At 45.2% G+C, this 19,304-nt stretch overlaps 1 protein-coding gene across 1 annotated transcript in view; it reads left to right on the forward strand.

Annotated features, from left to right (window-relative positions):
• The window catches only part of agbl1 (AGBL carboxypeptidase 1), a 191,382-nt gene that overhangs the window by 114,265 nt on the left and 57,813 nt on the right, over positions 1 to 19,304 (forward strand). Inside the window, exons 19-21 of the mRNA XM_078529973.1 lie at positions 10,596 to 10,725; positions 11,815 to 11,946; positions 15,048 to 15,224. Of these exons, the coding sequence (XP_078386099.1) occupies positions 10,596 to 10,725; positions 11,815 to 11,946; positions 15,048 to 15,224 (439 nt within the window). The remainder of the gene's footprint in view (positions 1 to 10,595; positions 10,726 to 11,814; positions 11,947 to 15,047; positions 15,225 to 19,304) is intronic.

A 19,304-nucleotide genomic window follows, 5' to 3' on the forward strand; every position in this document is an offset into this window, starting at 1 on the left:
TGCCGTTCCTTCACTGTCACTGGGTCAAAATCTTGGAACTCCTTCCCTAAAAGCACAATAGGTACACCTACAACACATGGACTGCAGCGGTTCAAGAAGGCAGTTCACCACCACCTTCTCAAGGGCAATTAGATATGGGCAAATTAATGCTGGCCTAGCCAGCAATACCTATATCCTGCGGAAGAATATATTAAAGAAGAGCTGAAAGAGGTTCTTGTTTTTATGATGTCTCTGCATCGAGTCTGTGCTGGCTTTCCTTCTCATCCCTCTCACACGTTGTTTCTTCCCAAGTGCAACATTTCTATCTGGGACGCATGTTGCTTTGTATTTTCTGTGAAATCGAAAGGGTGAATTCTACTTTTCCGACTCCACCTTTAGGAGCCATTCTACATATTTTTAACTACAGCTGTCTGTTACTGTTCAACTAACATCAGATTTAAGCTAAAAGCAAAATACTGCAGATGCTGAAAATCTGAAATAAAAGCAGAAAATGCTGGAAAAACACGGCAGGTTTTGCAGCATCTGTGGAGAGAGGAACAGAGTTAACGTTTCGAGTCTGTATGACTCTTCTTCAGAGCTAAAGAGAAGTAGAAATGTGATGGATTTTATATTGTTTAAGAGGGGGTGGAGCAGGTGGAGCAAAATAGAAGGTCAGGGATAGGTGGAGCTCAGGAGAGATTGACAAAGATGTCATGGACACAGGTCAAAGGGAGTGTTAATGGTTGTGGTAAAGACTAGAAAGGGTGCTCATAATGGCATAAAGATAAGATAGCAGAATGTGTTAATAGCTGCACAATGGTCAGAGCTCTGAGAAAACACAACATAGAAACAAGTGACAGGTGGCTGGGGGTCAGGGGGGGGAATAAAAAAAAGGATAAAAAAATTTTTTTAAAAAGTTTTAAAAAAATAATACATTGGATTAAAAAGGGGTAAAGATGGAGAAGAAAGTTTATGGTCTGAAGTTGTTGAACTGAAATTTAAGCTGTTTGAATAGCTTGTTGGGCCAAGAATGACATTCTGGTTCCTGCATTTTATACCATCACTGTTGTGTCTCAGGACTTTCACCTCCTCAGCTTGAAAATCTCAGAGCGCTCTCATAGGCAACCACTTGTTTCTTGAGAATTGGAGAGTGGCTTCACCTACTCAATGTATAAGGTCATTTACAGCAGGCCTAGGGGGTTGAAAAGGGAAGCCTTGCTTCTGTATTTTACTCACTGATTATAGCACATGATCTTCCATGATATCAGTAGGTGGCAGAATACACACTTCACCAGAAAATGACTTTTGGCTTCAACCTATCGAACAGCTTTATTACAGAGTAGAGGGATAAACGAGTTGTAAAAATGATACACGGTAGATTTTCAGTGACCATAAGCTTAACTATCCCTCCATGGAAGATGGAAAATAACAAACAGTTACACCTGCTGCTTAAACCTCTGGACCAGACGCAAGGCCCCTTAAAATTAACCTTCAGTGATCAGTTGCTGCTCATCATCTATTGTGTTTTTCTGGCTTATTTCCCTTCCCGTGGTAGCTTTAGATGGATTACTCACATGACAGGCTGAGGAATACTTTCAGATTCTGATTGCTACAAAGAAAATGTAATTAAGTATTGCTTAACCTCAAGTAGAGCTGCCATTCAATCATATCTTGTGGACTTTGTTTGAATATATCAGCATTTGAATTGAAAAGCTTGGCTCTCCCTATTCTTGCCACTGTCATAATGGGGCTAAAATTCTTCAAATCCTGTTCTTCTGACAGAAATGTGGCCATACAACACTCTGGCCTCCAATCTATCCTGACTTTGGCCTTGTCCTAAACCTCAATGCTTTATGCATGCTTTTACGCTAATGACTGACTACGGACGGAAGATCAACATGGCATCTTACTTCTTCATTGGGGGATGGGCTGTGTTTTATAAATACTCCTCAATGGTACTGTTGGATCCAATGCCCTGGTTAGTTGGGGCTAAAGGATCCGGGTTACATGCTTGTTTCGGGGTGGCTGAGTTGGTACCGAGACAGAGAAGATCTGTAGACCGTAGTTAGAAGAAACACATTCTGTTTATTTACAAAAGGAACTCAGCAGCTACACTTGTGCGCTTACAACTCAAAACTCTGTCTTTACTCTTCAGACACTAACTCAAGACTACTGCCTACAGAGGTAGCCGGCACTACTCTGCTATTGGGTATCAAGATCATTTGATCTTACTTTACAACATTTGTCTTAAAGGTATATTACACATCAGATTGCTACAGGTACTCTTCACTACCAGAGCCACTTACACTTCACAGAGAAGCTTATACTAGGACCCCCACCACAAACATACTTTTGACTGTCCAGTAAAGGAAGAGCTTCTGAGCTTTCTGGCTGTGGTTACTGTATGGCCTCTTTTGATGCCAGGATTGAAGAGAGTGGGTGCAAAAAGCTGCTGTTGGATTATTACAATATTACAAAAATGAACAGAGGCTTAAATCCCAACCGCCCCCCTCCACTGGACAGATTTTTTGACCAGTAATGCCAGGTGAATGGAGTTGAGGTGCACATCAGCCATGATCTAATAGAATGACAGAACAAGCTTGAGTGGCTGAATGGCTTTTTCCTGTTACTAGGATCCAATGTTGCTATGTTTTTAGCAGGCTGAGGGCAGATCTGAGGAGTCCAGTCCAAGGGCTCCAGGCTAGGAAGGAGGTGTGGGATGCCTCCAGAGGGAAAACATGAGCACTCCCACAGCTCCCTTATGAGGGAATCACTTCAAATAGTTAGAAAAGAATTATTGGACAGATGCCTGGTGAGACCCTCAGGTGGATGCCACAGTTGTCAGTGAAACAGCTGGTGCAATTCTTCTCCACAAGCAGAGCTGCACCACCCAGGACCCTCCAACAAAAAGCCTCGGGAACAAGGACTCTGATGAGTCCCTGTCATTGTCCATAGTGCCCAGTCTTCAATCTGTGGCTGGACAGAAGGTCTGCCCTGCAAAACCATCTTGGAAACAAGGCTGCCAGGCCAGGGCCCATCATATCTTTCCAACTGTTCCAATGGATACCCATATAAGTTACAGGAGGAATCTGCTGCAATGCCTGCGCTATTTTTGGATTTCTCTGTGGGCTTTGGAACCCTGACATCAGAATAAAATGGGGGTCCCGAGACTGCATTTGCTGAGATTCAGTGTGGAAGCCTGGGGGGTGGCAGGGGTGCTATTTTCCCAGGGGTGGCCTTCTAATTGGCCACCATCGTGCTCTTTGACCTGTTAAGGATGGCAGGCAGCCTCCCAATGTCATAGGCCCAATCATAAGACCAATAGCTCTAGAACCTCAGCAGCCCCACCAAGAGAGGAGGGTGATCCTGGGGCAGGCAGGGGACTATGAGGGTGACTCAAAATGGAGTCATCAAGATAAATAATTGTTGAAAGGGGAGGTGGGAGAAGGTGGTTTGACCCTCGATTCAAGGGGAATCCTCTCCGCTTGGATTGTTAGCTGTGGGGGTGTCCTTTGATGCCCACGGCCTCTTCTGTTGGGGCTAAAGCCTCTGGCTCCAATGGCCCACCAGCCTGTCTCAGTGACTCTGCCTCCATTAAGCTGTTGGCCCTCTAATGCAGTGGGTGGGGGCACAAAATGCAACAAGCAAAATGCCGACAGACGCTCTGAAGAACTCCTAACTGGGGCATTAATTAGTTAAATTGGCTGCACGCTGTCTTGCAAAACTTCCATGGCAGCGAGAATCTGTCAGGGAATTGAGCCGACCCTATTTTCCCAGGTTCTCATCCCCACGCCCCTCCCCTCCCCCCCACCCCCTCCACTCCAACCCCTCCCCTCCCCTCCCCTCCACCCCCTCCCCACTCCACACCCCTCCCCTCCACGCCCCTCCCCTCCACCCCCTCCCCTCCACCCCCTCCCCTCCACCCCCCTCCCCTCCCTTCCACCCCCTCCCCTTCACCCCCTCCCCTCCACCCCCTCCCCTCCCCTCCACCCCCGCCACTCCATGCCCCTCCCCTCCACCCCCTCCCCTCCCTCCCACCCCCTCCCCTCCACCCCCTCCACTCCACGCCCCTCCCCTCCACCCCCTCCACGCCACGTCCCTCCCCTCCACCCCTCCACTCCACGCCCTTCCCTTCCACCCCCTCCCCTCCTCTACCCTCCACTCCACACCCCTCCCTTCCACCCCCTCCCCTCCACCCCTCCACTCCACGTCCCTCCCCTCCACCCCCTCCCCTCCACGTCCCTCCCCTCCACCCCTCCACTCCACGCTCCTCCCTTCCACCCACTCCCCTCCACCCCCTCCCCTCCACCCCATCCACTCCACTACCCTCCACTCCACGCCCCTCCCCTCCACTCCTTCCCCACCACCCCCTCCCCTCCACTCCACGCCCCTCCCCTCCACCCCCTCCACTCCACACCCTCCACTCCATGCCCCTCCCCTCCACCCCCTCGCCTCCACCCCCTCCACTCCACGCCCTCCACTCCACGCCCCTCCCCTCTGCCCCACCCCCTCCACTCCATGGCCCTCCCTTCCACCCCCTCCCCTCCACCCCTCCACTCCACGCCCCTCCCCTCCACCCCCTCCTCTCCCACCATCCCTAGGCCAGGAAGATTCTGCCCAATGATTCTGAGAGACTGGAATGTCTGAAGGAATTGGGCCAAATCTTCCAGACACTGACCAGGCACCAAATGTTCAATCCTGCTGCTCTTGGACTTCAGATTCAAGCTGTAATTGAGAGGCAGCAAAGACCAGAATCTGATAGGGGAATAGCACAGAGAACAGAAAGCTGCTGTTAAGCCGATTGCCAGTGACTCCTGACTGTTATGTGTTTATTTGGTCTTGGTTTGAAATACTAATTTTGTTAAAAAATTGCATTGAGTAACAGTGTCTGTGCACACAGTGTTTAATTATGATATAAGTGATCCAAACTTTCTATCTGGGCAAGTGTGGTTTTAGTTGCTCAGGAAGCAATATCCCATCCCCCAAATGTAAAGTAGTGTTTCTATATGCTCTACAACCTTGGGTTAGAATCTGATTTAATTCTTTCGGATCAGGGATTTTGATGTTCAGCAAAGAACTTGTTCATTAGTTGGGCATCACTGCAGACATGGCTTTAGTTGGCTCAGGAATTCTGCATTTCAGACACTGACTTTCCAGATCGAATAAAGAAATTTCAATCTACTTGGTGCTTGGCCAGCAAGCTAATTACCAATTCCAGGAAAAATCCACCACATATATTTACATCTACAGGGTTGAATGAATGCTGCGCTGTGTAGGCACAAAGCAGTATTGGAAATAATCCAGATAATGTTGAGATCAGAGATTTCTGAAGCTTCATCCTCGGGCTATTTAGAAATAGCAGAGAAGAAGCTTTCAAAGCTTCAGGCTATGAGCCTGCGGAAGGAGAGGATGACCCTGAGAGTGACCGCAGCCTTTAACTGTTAGTCCAACACTTGGAAAATTGCACAAATTTCGAATAACATCAGTAAGCTCCAGTTTGAGCAATCTGAGTTGGTTTAAAAGAATATTTGCCTCATAATCATTAAATTATCATTTTATCAGGGCATTATATTGCTACATCAATGGTTCATCAACAACAATCTATCGAGCTTGCCAAATACAGAGAGTCACCTTTCATAAAAATAGGAGCAGAGCAGTTGACCAACTGATTTGGCTCCACAATCTTAGAAAGACTTACAATAATGTAGTACCCTTCAACCTCACGCTCAAAACACCTTGTAGCTAATTAAGTACTTCTGATGTGTGAAACGCTGCAGTCAATTTGCACACAGCAAGCTCCCACAAACAGCAATGGCCAGATAATCTCTTTTAGTGACATTAGTTGGGGGATAATTATTGGCAAGGCTCTGGGGAGATCTCCTATGCTCTTCGTCAAATAGGGCCATGGGATCTTTTAGTCCATCTTGTTAAGAATGGCAGCTCTACCTTTTCATTCCAATTTCCCGCTTTCTTTTCTCACATATTATCACTTTCTATATCTATATAGGGTCAGTTCCCTGGTACAGAACTAGGTGCATGGCCTGTTTTTTAAATTCAGGGAAATTTATTCTGAGAAGGTGCTCATGCAGCTGTCACTGATGGAACAGTTACTGACAATTCAGTACCACGGACAGCTACACACAGGTCAATTAGAATAGGGTAACACAGGGGCAGGATCTTCTCCCCGTCGGGGGTGGGTTGTGTGGGAGCGGGCGTGAGCGGGCGGATTCCCGATAGGCGCCCCTAGTCGGGGGCGCGCCGCCATTTTACATGCGTGACATCCGCCAGGAAGTGCTATGCGCTCCCTGTGTGGGCAGGGGGTGGATTTTGTGGGCAGGGGGTGGATTCCCTTAGCCGGGAGTGTGCTCTTTCACGCATGCGCGTGAAGAAGCACACAGATCTTCCTGAGGCAAAGTGCTGCCTCAGGGAGATTGGTTCAGGTTTGCAAGGTTCAATAAAGAAGGGGAAAAAAATTACTGACATGTCCACTCATGTGCCACTGTCACATGAGCTGGGACATGTCAATTTCTTTTATTTAAACATTTTATAAAAATTTTAATACCCTCATGAAACCTCATCCCGCCCGTGGATGAGGTTTCATGTTTTTTCAGAAGCCCATCTGGGCTCCCGGCCTGCCCGCCAACCTTAAGGTTGGACGGGCAGGTCCATTAATCATGTTAGTTACTTTTTAAATGGCCATAATAGGCCTTTGACAGTTCGGCAGGTGCACAGCTGATTCGGCTGCACGCCCGCCGAACTGAAAATTTAAATGATACGGGGTGACGTCGGGACGCACGCCCGATATCACCCGCGTCATTTTACACATCGGTGAGGCCCACCCGCCCTGCTCGCTGAACAGAAGCTTCTGCCCACGGTATCAGAGCCAGCTATTCATAGGCAGAGAGATAGCAGGACCCTGGGATACCTGTTACAGAGAAACAACAGTAGGTCCCTCAAGCCTGTTCTACCATTCTATTAGATGATGGCTGATTCTGATCTTGTCTCCATGTCCCTTGATATCTTTGTTGAATAAAAATATGACAATTTCAATCTTGAACAATTCAGTTGATTCAGCTTTCAGAGCCTTCTAGAGGAGAAAATTCCAGATTTCTACTGCCCTTTGTGAAGAAGTGCTTTTCTTTATTTCACTCTTGGACGGCATAGCTACACTCTGAGAATTGTGCCACTCCCAACCAGCCCCCAGTCAGAACCCTGGAATGCCCCTCCATAGCAAATAGGTTCTCTTCTTTTTAACCCTCTCGAATGACTTCATGATTTCAACACCTTGATCAAATCATCTCTAAACTGAAGCGAATTGAAAGTAAATTTATGTGTTGTACCACATCCCAGGCCAGTGTTTCTTCCTGTGTTACCGTGCTCCAAATGGAACGCATTACCCCACATGGGGTCTGACCAAAACTGCATATAGCCAAAGTCTAACTTCCTTCCCTTTGTAATGCAGTCCCTTGAAATTAAGGGCATCATTCCCTTAACCTTTCTTATTGCTTTTGTACCTGTCCGCTCGCTTAGTCGTGGGTGATGAGTAGCAGATCATAGTTTAAGAGCTGACCCTTGGCAGCACCATGGTTGGACTAGGGCAGGGCAGGTGGATGCCAGCACTAATGGCTGGGATCAGAACGAGGTTGGGATTGGAGAGGTGGGATTTGGTCTTGCAGAAACCACCACACTCAATATTGATAAACATTCCCAGCTTTCATTGCCTCTCTGTTTTTACAAGGGGATAGGGAAGTGCTCGGAGCTGGTGACAGCTCAACCCAGCCCAGCCTCCTGGCCACAGGCTCCCTGGCATCACCTGAACTTCAGGGAAGCCACATGTGATTAAAGTTCGCTCTTTTATTTCGAGTATGATTAATTTTAAAAATCATGTATTTGTTTCCATCACAGGAAATTAATATGGACAAACAATATTGTGAGGAGATGTGCAAATTTTATTCAGATTATTATTGACTTACCAGTTACCACAATCTTATAAGGTTCATTTGATTTTTCGACTGTGAAATAAAAGGTACAAAATAATTTAAATGGGATTCGCACATGATATGAAACCATTTATTAAGAGCTCTGAGTTGAAATGCCACCCAGAGTGGGGAATAGGGCACAGTGCATCGCCCCTAAACACTGGGCAGGAAAACATTATTAAACCATGCACTTTAGATTTTACCCATGGCAGGGGGTCACATGGGAAGAACTCCATTAAAATCCCTTTATTAATTTTAAAAACTTCTATTTACCAATTCAAATTTGTTTGAACAGTGGAAATAATTTAATTAGAAAGTTTGAAATCCTGAAGTGAAATTTGTAATAATCTTTGTATTTGTGTTTCTAATTTCTGTTTTCTTGTTTAAAAAAAAGACTGAGAGCAACCAGTCCAAAAATAAATAATCACTGCCCCATTTTGTTTCCTTCTCTTTGCACGTTTTGGTTTTAGTCATGTTTTTGCTTTCAAACGGCCCCACACCCGCTCTAGGCATATCTTCTGTCTCCTTGTTTTTTTGTTTTGCCGCCATCATCAGTTCCTTTGATTCGGCTTGATGAGGTAACTCCTGCTGTTCAATCTCTCCTGATTTCCATCCTATCTCAGACGTTCCTTTTGACCTCATCCCACCCACACCTTGCTCAAAAAGTGTTAGATCTCTAACTTTTCCCGGTTCTGATAGGAGGTCATCGACCTGAAATGTTAACTCTGGTCGGGATTTTCCGGCTCCGTCACTCAGTGGGACCCGCTGTGGGTCACTCGGTGGCCCAGCCAAAAGTCCATCGGACGATCCCGGCGGCAGACAGCGGGCTGCGGGCGGATGAGGGAAATCCCACCCTCTGTTTTTCTCTCCACTGATGCTGCCGGACTGACTATTTCAGGCATTTTCTGTCTTAATTCAGGTTTCCAGCATCCGAGACATTTTGATCTTGTATTAGGTCCAAAAATAATATTTTGCTTTCTGACAACTGCATTCAAAACAATTATTAGGATTAAAGTGCTTGAATAAGGAATTGGCCTGAATTTTCAGCTGTTGGAACTGCAGCGAGGCTGGGCCACCAGAGTTGGGGATTAGAAACCCTCCCCAGGACACTCACTGTTCTTGGCTTTGTCCCTGAATAGCAATCACTTTGTAAATTTTTAAAGGGAAGCAGGCTACCCTCGATGTCACTATTCTCAGCTGCTGGTTGATTGGGTGCAAGTTTCCATTTGGGGGAACCCAGTTTGGGGTGAAATCTGCAAAACCCATTTTGCATTGGGGTGTGGATCACAGTAGAAATGGAACTTGAGAACAGTCACACACACGAGTGTCATTGTCTAATAGATCATGAGTATAGAGCACACTCCAGTACTTCTAGGGTGTGGTTCATGAGCAGGGTCATGCATCAGTACCATCGTACCTGGATTATGGTTCACCAGGAGTGGTTATACTGCTATACCTCAGCTAAGTTAGTCATTCTTCATATTTTATTCTAGATAGTGGGACCTGAATTTTACTGGCCCTGGGTAGTGGGAACAAGGGTCGGGGGGCTGAGAAAATAGTGGGAAGCTGCATCAGGATGAATCCTGAAGCTGTTCTGGCACTGGGCAAGTTTCCAGTGGAAGGCAAGAGGGAGGTCAGGGTGCTGATTGTCAGCTCTCTCCATGGAGGCAGGCAGAGTATTTGCATAATTAAGGCCTCTATTAGGGGCCCAAAGAGGAGGCCACCAGTTGGAATGGACCCATCAATCATCCTGGAGGGGTTTCCCCTCCAACCAGTGAGGCTGGGCGCCCTCAACCATCCAGAAATTTAAATAGTACTCATCTCCCCGAGGTCTCCTGGCTTCCTCAGCATAGCTTACCTCACCTAATGGCACTGCTGCGGCTTCAGGGCTGCTGGCCCTCTGATTGGGCCGGCAGGATCGGGAGCCTGTCCACCGTTTTTAATTGGATGGCACCAACTAGGAGGCCTTACCTGGCAAAATCGCCAAGCCAGTCCAAGAGCCTAAAATTCAGCCCTGAATGTCAGTAGGATGTTTGATTGCAATGAACCCAATAGTGTCCTCACTTGATTCTACATAGATGCGCTCCCGAGGGATCATTCACTGGATAGTGAGGAAGAATATGCACCCTGGCTGACATTCCTTTCCCTTAATTGCCGAGGACCACTGAAGCCAATGGAGACAGACTGGGAATTGAAACCTGAGACTTCTGACTGATCCACTTGGCCCAGCCACTAACTGGACAAACTCACTGAACCATCAGGGGAAGCAGAGTCTCATTTTTAATCATGTATTTTCCCAAGGCATTTACTGGGGTTGGGAGCTTCGAATCATCATGTTCATGTTTTGTGTTGCCTGACACAGATCTCTGTATTAATCATTAATGTACAGATTGGTACTGGTACCTAGTGACTACAATAACTTGAATATCAGTCAGATCTGACCTTGGATGTAGAATCATGGCCATGAGAGCTGAGTGATTTTCCTTTATTACATTTGGTGTTTAGACCCCTGTAACATCCAGTTGCTGGCTGTTCGCAACATTTTTCGAGCACGATTCTTTCAGGGAATTCTCTCACTTCATTTACAGTTTCACATTTTCAAGACTCTCTCACTCATTTATGTGATTTTCCTTTTAGTCACCGCTGCTCTTTGAGTGGGGAGGACTTGAATAGACAATGGGCTGAGCCAAATCGAGACCTTCATCCGACTATTTATCATACAAAGGGGCTCCTCAGCTACATGAGGAGTATCGGCAAGACCCCACTGGTGAGTGCTAGCAACTTATAACAGGGGGATGAGGAACATTACAAACCCAGGGGATGAGAAACCCAGCAATCTTCGAACAAATCTTGTAGGAACCAACCAGCTCTCCAACTGTGAAGCATGGGTCCATTCTCTCCACTGCTCTGTTGCTTCCTAATATTATGTAGCCCTAAAAGGCAAAGGCTCCACTTTTGTAGTTAGGCAAATATCTTCAATAAATGAGGCAAAGCTTTTATCAAGCATGAAGAAAAAGATCAAATAAATGAAAGCTGAAGTAGAAACTTAGTGGACTAGTAAAGTCAACAAAGGGATACAAAGTACATGAGGTGCCAAAAAGGTACTTTGAAAAGAAACTTGCAACTTGAATATCAAAGCTAATGGCAAAAGTTTCTATAAATAAATTAGAGCGAGGCCATTTAGGGATGAATTCAGAAAGCTTCCTTTCATTAACTTTTCATTAACATTAACCAAAAGGCTGTGGATGTTGGGCCAGTGGACATTTTCAAGATTGAGATTAACAGGTTTTTGTTAGTTAAGGGTGTCAAGGGATATGGATCAATGTCGGACAAATAAAGTTGGAGGTACAGAGCAGCCATGATCATACTGAGCTGAATGGCCAACTCCTGCTCCAATGTTCCTGTTCCTGGGTTTGCTACAAATTTTGACAGCCAAAAAAAAATCTTTAGTTAAAATGGCTGCTTCAGCCTTTTAAGACATGTGGATGTGCCAGACATTCTCCCCCTATTCAGGGAGCTCCCAATGAGAAGACTGGGATCACACCATGGATATAATTTGGCAACTACTGTTGGCCAAGCACGAAGTCCATTATAAGGCATTCTGAATTTGAAAAAAACTAGGATTGCTGTTTTGTTTCTTATGCTTGATCTTATTTTTTTGTTTGATACTCTGTGATTGATGCTATATAATCATTAATCTGTGTTGTTGCTTTATACTCTTGCTTGGTGCTTATTATTCTGTTGCTGTTTTGTACATCTCTATGGCCTTTCCTGTCTCCGGCAATGTGCACTCCTGCTTCTTTTGAGCGCTGGTGCGTCCAGGCTATCAGGAACTCATTTAATTGTTTTGTACTAGGTTTACTGTGACTATCATGGGCATTCAAGGAAGAAGAATGTCTTCATGTATGGATGCAGTCTGAAGGAGACATTGTGGCAGGCAAGATCCAGCATTGACACAACAACATTGAAAGAGGATATTGGATATCGGGTGAGTGCCATCTTTATAATTTCCTAGGTAGTAGATCATTGTAATATTCCGTCTCTCCAGTTAAATGTTTTCCATTCATATCAAGAAAATATCTTGTCTAAAAATCCAAAATAATTACAATGCCTCTCATTATCAAACTACCTGAAGCCTCCTCACTTATAGCATTTTGTAGACAGAATATGTTCCCCTATTATTCTGAGTTATCACTTCCTCACATTCTTTAAATTTTTGGGGCAGCTCAGCAGTAAAAACTCCTCAGAAGATGAAATGCAAGTGACCAAACAGACGTGAATGTAGACATTTTTATTCATTATTCATTGCTGAGATGTGGGCATCACTGGCAAGGCCAGAATTTATTGTTTATTTTTAATTGTCCTTGAGAAGGTGTTGATGAGCCACCCCCTTGAACTGCTGCAGTCCATGTGGTGAAGGTACACCTATAGTGCTGTTAGGAAGGGATGTTGCCAGGGCCCATGGCCTTTGCTGTATCTAGTGCACTCAGTAGTTTGTGTAAATCATGTAGGTTTGCTAAAGACTGGCTTCTGTAATGGTGGGGTTCTCAGGAGGAGGCCGAGATGGATCATCCACTCCTCACTTCTGGCTGAAGATGACTGCAAATGCTTCAGCCTTATCTTTTGCATTCATGTGCTGGGCTCTATCATCATTGAGATTGGGGATGTTCATGGAATCTTCTCCTGCAGTTAGCCATTTAATTGCCCATCACCATTCACCAAAGAATGTGACAGGACTGTAGAATTTTGATCTGATCCATTGGTTGCAGAATTGCTTAGCTCTGTCTATCAGATGCTGCTTCAGCTGTTTAGCATGTATGTAACCCTGCATTGTAGTTTCAGCAGGGTGGCACCCTCATTTTAGGTGCACCTAGCACTGCTCCAGACATGTTTTTTCTACACTCCTTATTCAACCAGCGTGACCCCCTGGCTTCATGGTAATAATCGAGTGAGGGATATGATGGGACATGATGTTGCAGGTTTGGTGGAACATCGAACTCCTGCTGCTGATGGTCCACAGTGCCTCATGGATGCACAGTTTTGAGCTGCTAAATTTGTTCCAAACCTATTCCATTTAACATGGTGGTACAGTAGTGTTGTCAGTGATGAAGACAGGAGGTCACTCCTACCAATACTGTCATGGGAAAATGCATCTGCAACAGATAGATTGTTGAGGATAAAGTCAAGTAGGTTTTCTCCTTGTGTTAATTCTCTTACAACCTGGTTCCATCATCCATGTCCTTCATGATTTGGCTATCACAGTCATTAGTGATGCCACCGAGCCCACCTTAGTGATGGACATTGCAGTCCATCAGCCAGAGTACATTCAGTCTCTTTGCTATACTCAATGCTTCTTCCAGGTAGTGTTCAACACAAAGGAAAACTGATTCATTAACTGAGGAAGTTGGGAATCGGCAGATTTCCTTGCCCATGTTTGACCTGATGCCATGGGCCCTCAGTCAAGGTTGAGGATTCCCATCACCATTGCCTCCTTACTGTATACCACTGTGCTATCATCTCTGGTGGGATGGGTCCCACCTGGGATGGTGATGGAGGAATGTGGTATGTTGACTTTAAGGTACGAATGTGTGAGCATGATTGTGTCAGGCTGTTGTTGAACTAGTTTGTGGGGCAGCTCTCCCAATTTTGGCACAAGTCCCCAGATGTTAGTGAGGAGGACTTTGTGGGGTTGACTGAGCCAGATGTGCCTTTGTTGTGTCCAGTACTTAGGTCAATGCTGGGCAGTCTGCCTGGTTTTATTCTTATTGTTTTTTTGTAGCGGTTTGGTACAACTAAGCGACTTGCTTAAGAGTCATCACATTTCTTTGGGTCTGGAGTCATATATAGGGCAAATCAAGTAAAGAAGGCAGATTCCCTTCCCTAAAGGATATTAGTGAACCAGATGATCCCGTTACTAATACTAGATTTTTATTCCAGATTTATTTAATTAATTGAATTTTGATTCCCTATTTGCCATGGAGGGATTTGAACATGTCACTGGAGCACATAGGTCAGGTAACATAATCACAATGCCACCATACCCATAGTGAATATAGATGTAAATTATATAGTTGAAATGATTGATGGAATATTTCTGTGAATTTTATAATATTTTCATGATCTAACACCATATGATGATTAACTGACCCATTGTAAATACAAAATAAAGACCCAAATCATCTGGTTATTGGATTATTGGAGACCGGAAGATGCGCATCAGGACCCTGCGGAAGTCCTGACGTATGGATCTACATGGGAATTGCCCAGGAAGTTTAAACTTTCAACAAGCATTGCCACTACTTGGAAGATACGTGCAAATGTGTTCTTACTTAGCGCCTGGGTTCCCAATAACCAATTACACGCTGAAAATGGTTTTAAATGGTTGGTGAAAAGTTTGAGATAATTCTGTCTTAACTTGGGATCAACTCAAGGCAACCAAGGATCATAGCAAATGAGTGAGGCTGGTGCTTACTGATTCTTGTTTAAAATAGAAGTTAATGGAAAAATTCAAATTTTCACCGACAGGTGCTTGCCCCCTTACCATTCAAATGATAAGCCTATGACCCTTCACACAATTTATTGACCAATATGCTCCCTCTCATCATTTCATTGGCAATCTCTCACTCCTACTATTTCATTGACTGCTTTGCTTCTCATCATTGACAAAGAGTGCTGTCTTGTTGACAAAAATTGAGCCATCACTGTTTCACTGACTAACATTGCCCAATTGCACTGTTCTATTGACTGACATTGGTCTCTTCCACTATTCCATTGATTTTAGTGCCCTCTCTTCTGTTCCATTGACAACTGTTGCCCTCTCTCACCCTGAATGTCAAAGATATAAATAGTGACAGAGGAATTTGTATCTTTAAAAGACATCCGATTGAAATGTTACAGTTTTTATCAGATGGTGCCGCACTGCAACTTTATCAGAAACATGAACTGCACAAATCTTTTCCCAGAAGTCATTAAAGCATCATCACTCACACTGCACTGTGATATGAATGGAAAGCTATAAAAGTCTCTGATTGCTGACTTCTTTGCTGTTGAATTAAGTAAGTAAATTTCTTCTAAATATTCTTTCCGCAGACCATCCCCAAATTTCTGGACAAGATTTCCCCAGCATTCGCCATCAACCGCTGCTGCTTCTTGGTACAGAAGTCAAGGGAAGCAACAGCGCGGGTGGTGGTTTGGAGGGAGATTGGGGTTCTCCGAAGCTACACCATGGAGAGCACTTACTGTGGCTGTACTCAGGGCAAATATAAGGTGAGTGAAAGCATCAGAGGTTCCTTGTTCCAGTCATACAAAGTGACAGTTAAAGCCTCAAGATTCTGTGGTTTTTAAACAAACAAAATAAACTTTACTATAAAAAGTCAGAAAAATAAAACAATTTACCGTATCTATCTTATACTTTAACATTTAGAATTAATGTTAGGTACATGTGAATTAACAGGCAAACCGTGGTTGAGCACACTACACTGCACAATAAATGGCAGATGCAACCAAGGCATGTCCCGTGGATTCCTCAGCACCCACCCAGACATCAGTGTCCACTGTGAATTACACAATCTCATTAAAACTCTGTCTCCCTCATGAGGGATTTCAAGTCTTCACTTTCAAAGGTCTAGCCTCTGAATTCCCTCCAAAAGTCACTCTGACTCAGACTACCTCAACTCTGCTCACCTCCTGATGGTTTAATCTTTCTCCTGAGACTGGAGTCCATTGGCTTCCTGAGACTGCATTCCATCTCTAACTCACAGGCACAACTCCAGTTCTTCTGCCACTCTGAGCAGAACACCACTGCTCCAATGGGTGCCCCAATGGCCCGTACCCCGGAACCACTGACCTTTCACTGCCTTTCCAGGTCTACTGAGCCCTCAGTACCTGGAACCTGCCAACAGCAATGCCTGGAGCCTCTTGCTTTGCTCCTGTCTGTAATGGTTTCTCTCCCCAGTGATTCCTGCTGGTGGCCTCCTCCTGGTGGTCTCCTCCTACCTGCGGTCTCCTCCCAGTGGGTCCTTCCCTGGTGGTCTCCCTCTCTCTGGTACCTCTCCCTGGGTTCCCTCTCTTGGTCCCGGGACTCCACTTAGTTATCGCGCCAAACCGGGGTCCTGTGATCGTTGTTTTCACACCACCCAGGCATGCTCCCGATGTCCCAGATGCTCAAGCCCTTTAACTTAAAAAAAACAAAGTAGAATGGAACATGCACAGCCTGTCACCTTCTCAGGTTTGGAAATTTTGAGTTTGCCAGGAAATGGAGTCCTTGGCTTTCATTAGGAACCAGGTAAGTTCACATTTCTTAACAAGAGTACTGCACCTAAGAAAAAAAGATGGGTAAGACATGTACATCATGAATTGGTGAAGGATGATAATTGAAAAAGTCCTAGGAATGTTACTAGGCTCAGTGTTTGGCATATGCATCCGACGTGGACCAACAATCAGCAAACTCAATGAAATGTTGAAGAATCGGACATTTAGTGTACTGATCTGATCACACCTTGATTAATATATCCAGTTCCAGTAAGCCAAGGTGGAAGGGAGGCATTCTAGCATTGGAGGTGGTGCAGAGAGTGGTCATGAGATTGATCCATAGAATAGGAGGTCTGAGTTATGAGACAAGACTAGAGAAACTTGTGTTTTACAATCTTGAGAGAAAGCACCCGAGAGATGGTTTTTGTAGAGGTAAATAAGATAGTAAACAGTAAGGCTAAGGTAAATTTGGAAATTACTTTAACGTAAAGTGCTGCAATCGGATTCTTGTTAGGCAAGGGAATGAAAGGCTATTGGAGGTAGATGGGAATGTGGAATATGAAACACAAACAGATTAAGCATGATCTTATTGAATGGTGGAGCAGGCTCGAGGGGTCAAATGGCCTACTTCTGCTCCTATTTCATATGTGTGTATGTTCAGACCATGAGAAATAGGTTCATTCTAGTAAAAGGCAAATTTAGGACTGATATATGTGGAATTTCTTTAAAAAAAGAAGGATCAACACGTAGAAAGGACTCCTGCTTGGAGGCCAAAGCCTTAGAATTATTTAAGAAACTATTGGGTAGAATTTAGGATCGTTGTGGATGAATGAGTTAAGTTTGGCTGAATGGCTGTCCTTATTCATAATTATCATGTGAGAGCTTCCTCTACCCAAACACAATGGGGTGGATTTTTATCTTCACTCTGCCCATTGTCTGGGCAGACTGGTAAATTGTTCAGGGAGGATCACAACCCCCGGGGATGCTCCACTTCACTGCAGCATTCTACCAATAACTTAAAGGCAGGTAAATCAGATAGCCTCATTTCCAGACTTTCATCCCCACCCAACTCTCCTCCCAACAGTCTGTTCAGGCAATGCTTAATATTCAGGTAGTTAAAATAAAAATATATCTCGTTGAGTGTGATGTGACAGTCAGAACCAGAAACTCCTCGTCACAAACTCATTGAGCTGAATTTGATGTGGGCGATAGTGGGCCGGAAAGCTGGGGCCATCCCGCTTCGGTGGTTTTAGGGAACCCTGACCCAATTCTATGCTGTTCAGGCAATAAACTGCTTGGTTTCAGTATCCTATCCCTTTAAGGAAGGAGATCCCATCTCTCAACTGGTGATCAATTGGAGGCCCAGAAACTCTGCAGCCCCAACATCATGACTGGGAGTGGTGGCCACCCTCTGAGACTGCACCCAGCCCAGGGTAGCATCATGATTGCTGCCCTAGAACACAGATGAGTGAGGTCAGGGGCTTGTCAAGCAGGTCCCAGTGAGAGGAGCAAGGTGTGGTGGGTGGTGGGTGGCGGGTGTGTCTTGCTCATGAGGACGGGGGGGTGGGGTATCTGTAGAGGCAGCCCTTGCCATCAGGGGTGGGAGGGGGTCCACCTTGAGCCACAGGATGTCCGATAAGGAGGGCCACCCTCCCGAGCCCGCAGGTAGGCAGCCAACTTTTACTGGGCAGTCTCGCAAATGGGGCAGCAAGACCCCCAACACTGGTAAAATGCCAGCAGTGGCAGGAAAAGACCCTTAATTGGCCACTTGAGAGCATCATTGGCCTTTGGGTGGGAAGGTCGTCCTCAGCCTTCTGCCCTCGCTGAGATAATTGCATGGGGTTGGGAAGATGACAGGCACTTCACCCTCTTCCCCTCTGCCTTGCCTCCTGATTCTAATCCTGCCCCCCGGCATCTCCTAGCCCACTCCCCTGGGCTTAACTAAATTTTGCCCATCGAATGAGACAGTCAGAGCCTTCTCGTTACAATGCATCATCCTGAAATGTACTCATCGTTTCTGGCACATCACTGTTGCTATAGTAGCATTTTTACTTTGTGAGGCCTGCAAATTAGGATAGATCCTGTTTCATCCAAGTTCCTGTCCGCAATGACTCGGTCACCATTTCTGATTGGATTTGGAGCTTCCTGTTAATGCTCATGTTGTTGCTGCTGAAAGGCCATTATAATACGTGCTCATGAAAATGGGGGAATGGCTCAGGACCATCCAAAACCTATGATTAATGCTCCCGGTGCATCAATGGTAATCACAATGAAACAAAATGAACCGTAACCATTTCCAGCATCTACTGACCCTGGCGGAACCTTTTTCTACTTTATTATCTGTAGCCAGGAGAATCTTTGAACAGTGATTGCTAAAGTTAGAAGAATTTTGGTTTTGGAATAGTTACTTTTTTTCTTGTATACCTGGACATTACTGGTCTCACCTCTGACAGCCTGATGGCCTGGACCTGGAAAATGTTTACCTTGGGGCAACTGGTCCTGTAGAATCTTGGAACAATTCAGTGAGCTGGTAAGAGTAGTCTCCTTGCAATCACACTCAGTGAGACACAGAGCCTTCGAAGGCCAGCACGTTCAATGGGATAGTCAAAGCATCTTCAACGGGGAACAGTGGTGAAGTGGTAATGTCACTGAATTTGGATTCCAGAAGCTCTGGGGATGTGGTTTCAAAACCAACCATAGCAACTGGTGGAATTTAAAATCAATTAATAGATAATTCTGCAGTTGAAAGCCAGTGTCAATAATGGTGACCATGAAACTATCAATTGTCATAAAAACCCATCTGTTTCAATAATACCCTTTAGGGAAGGGAATCTGCCATCCTTTCTTGGTCTGGCCTACATGTGACTCCAGACCCACAGTAATGTGGTTGACTCTTAACTACCCTTTGAAATGGCCTGGCAAATCACTCAGTTCAAGGACAGTTAGGAATAGGCAACAAATACTAGCCTTGCCAGCAATGCCCACATCCCATGAAAGAAGTTAAAAAAATGAATTACATTTCCAGTCTGGGAGACAGTCAGAGCCTCATTAAGTGATCTAGGAGGAGGTTCTTCAATTTAGTCACATTCAATAAAC

Source organism: Cetorhinus maximus, chromosome 26 (assembly GCF_964194155.1).
Source record: "Cetorhinus maximus chromosome 26, sCetMax3.hap1.1, whole genome shotgun sequence".
NCBI lineage: Eukaryota > Metazoa > Chordata > Chondrichthyes > Lamniformes > Cetorhinidae > Cetorhinus > Cetorhinus maximus.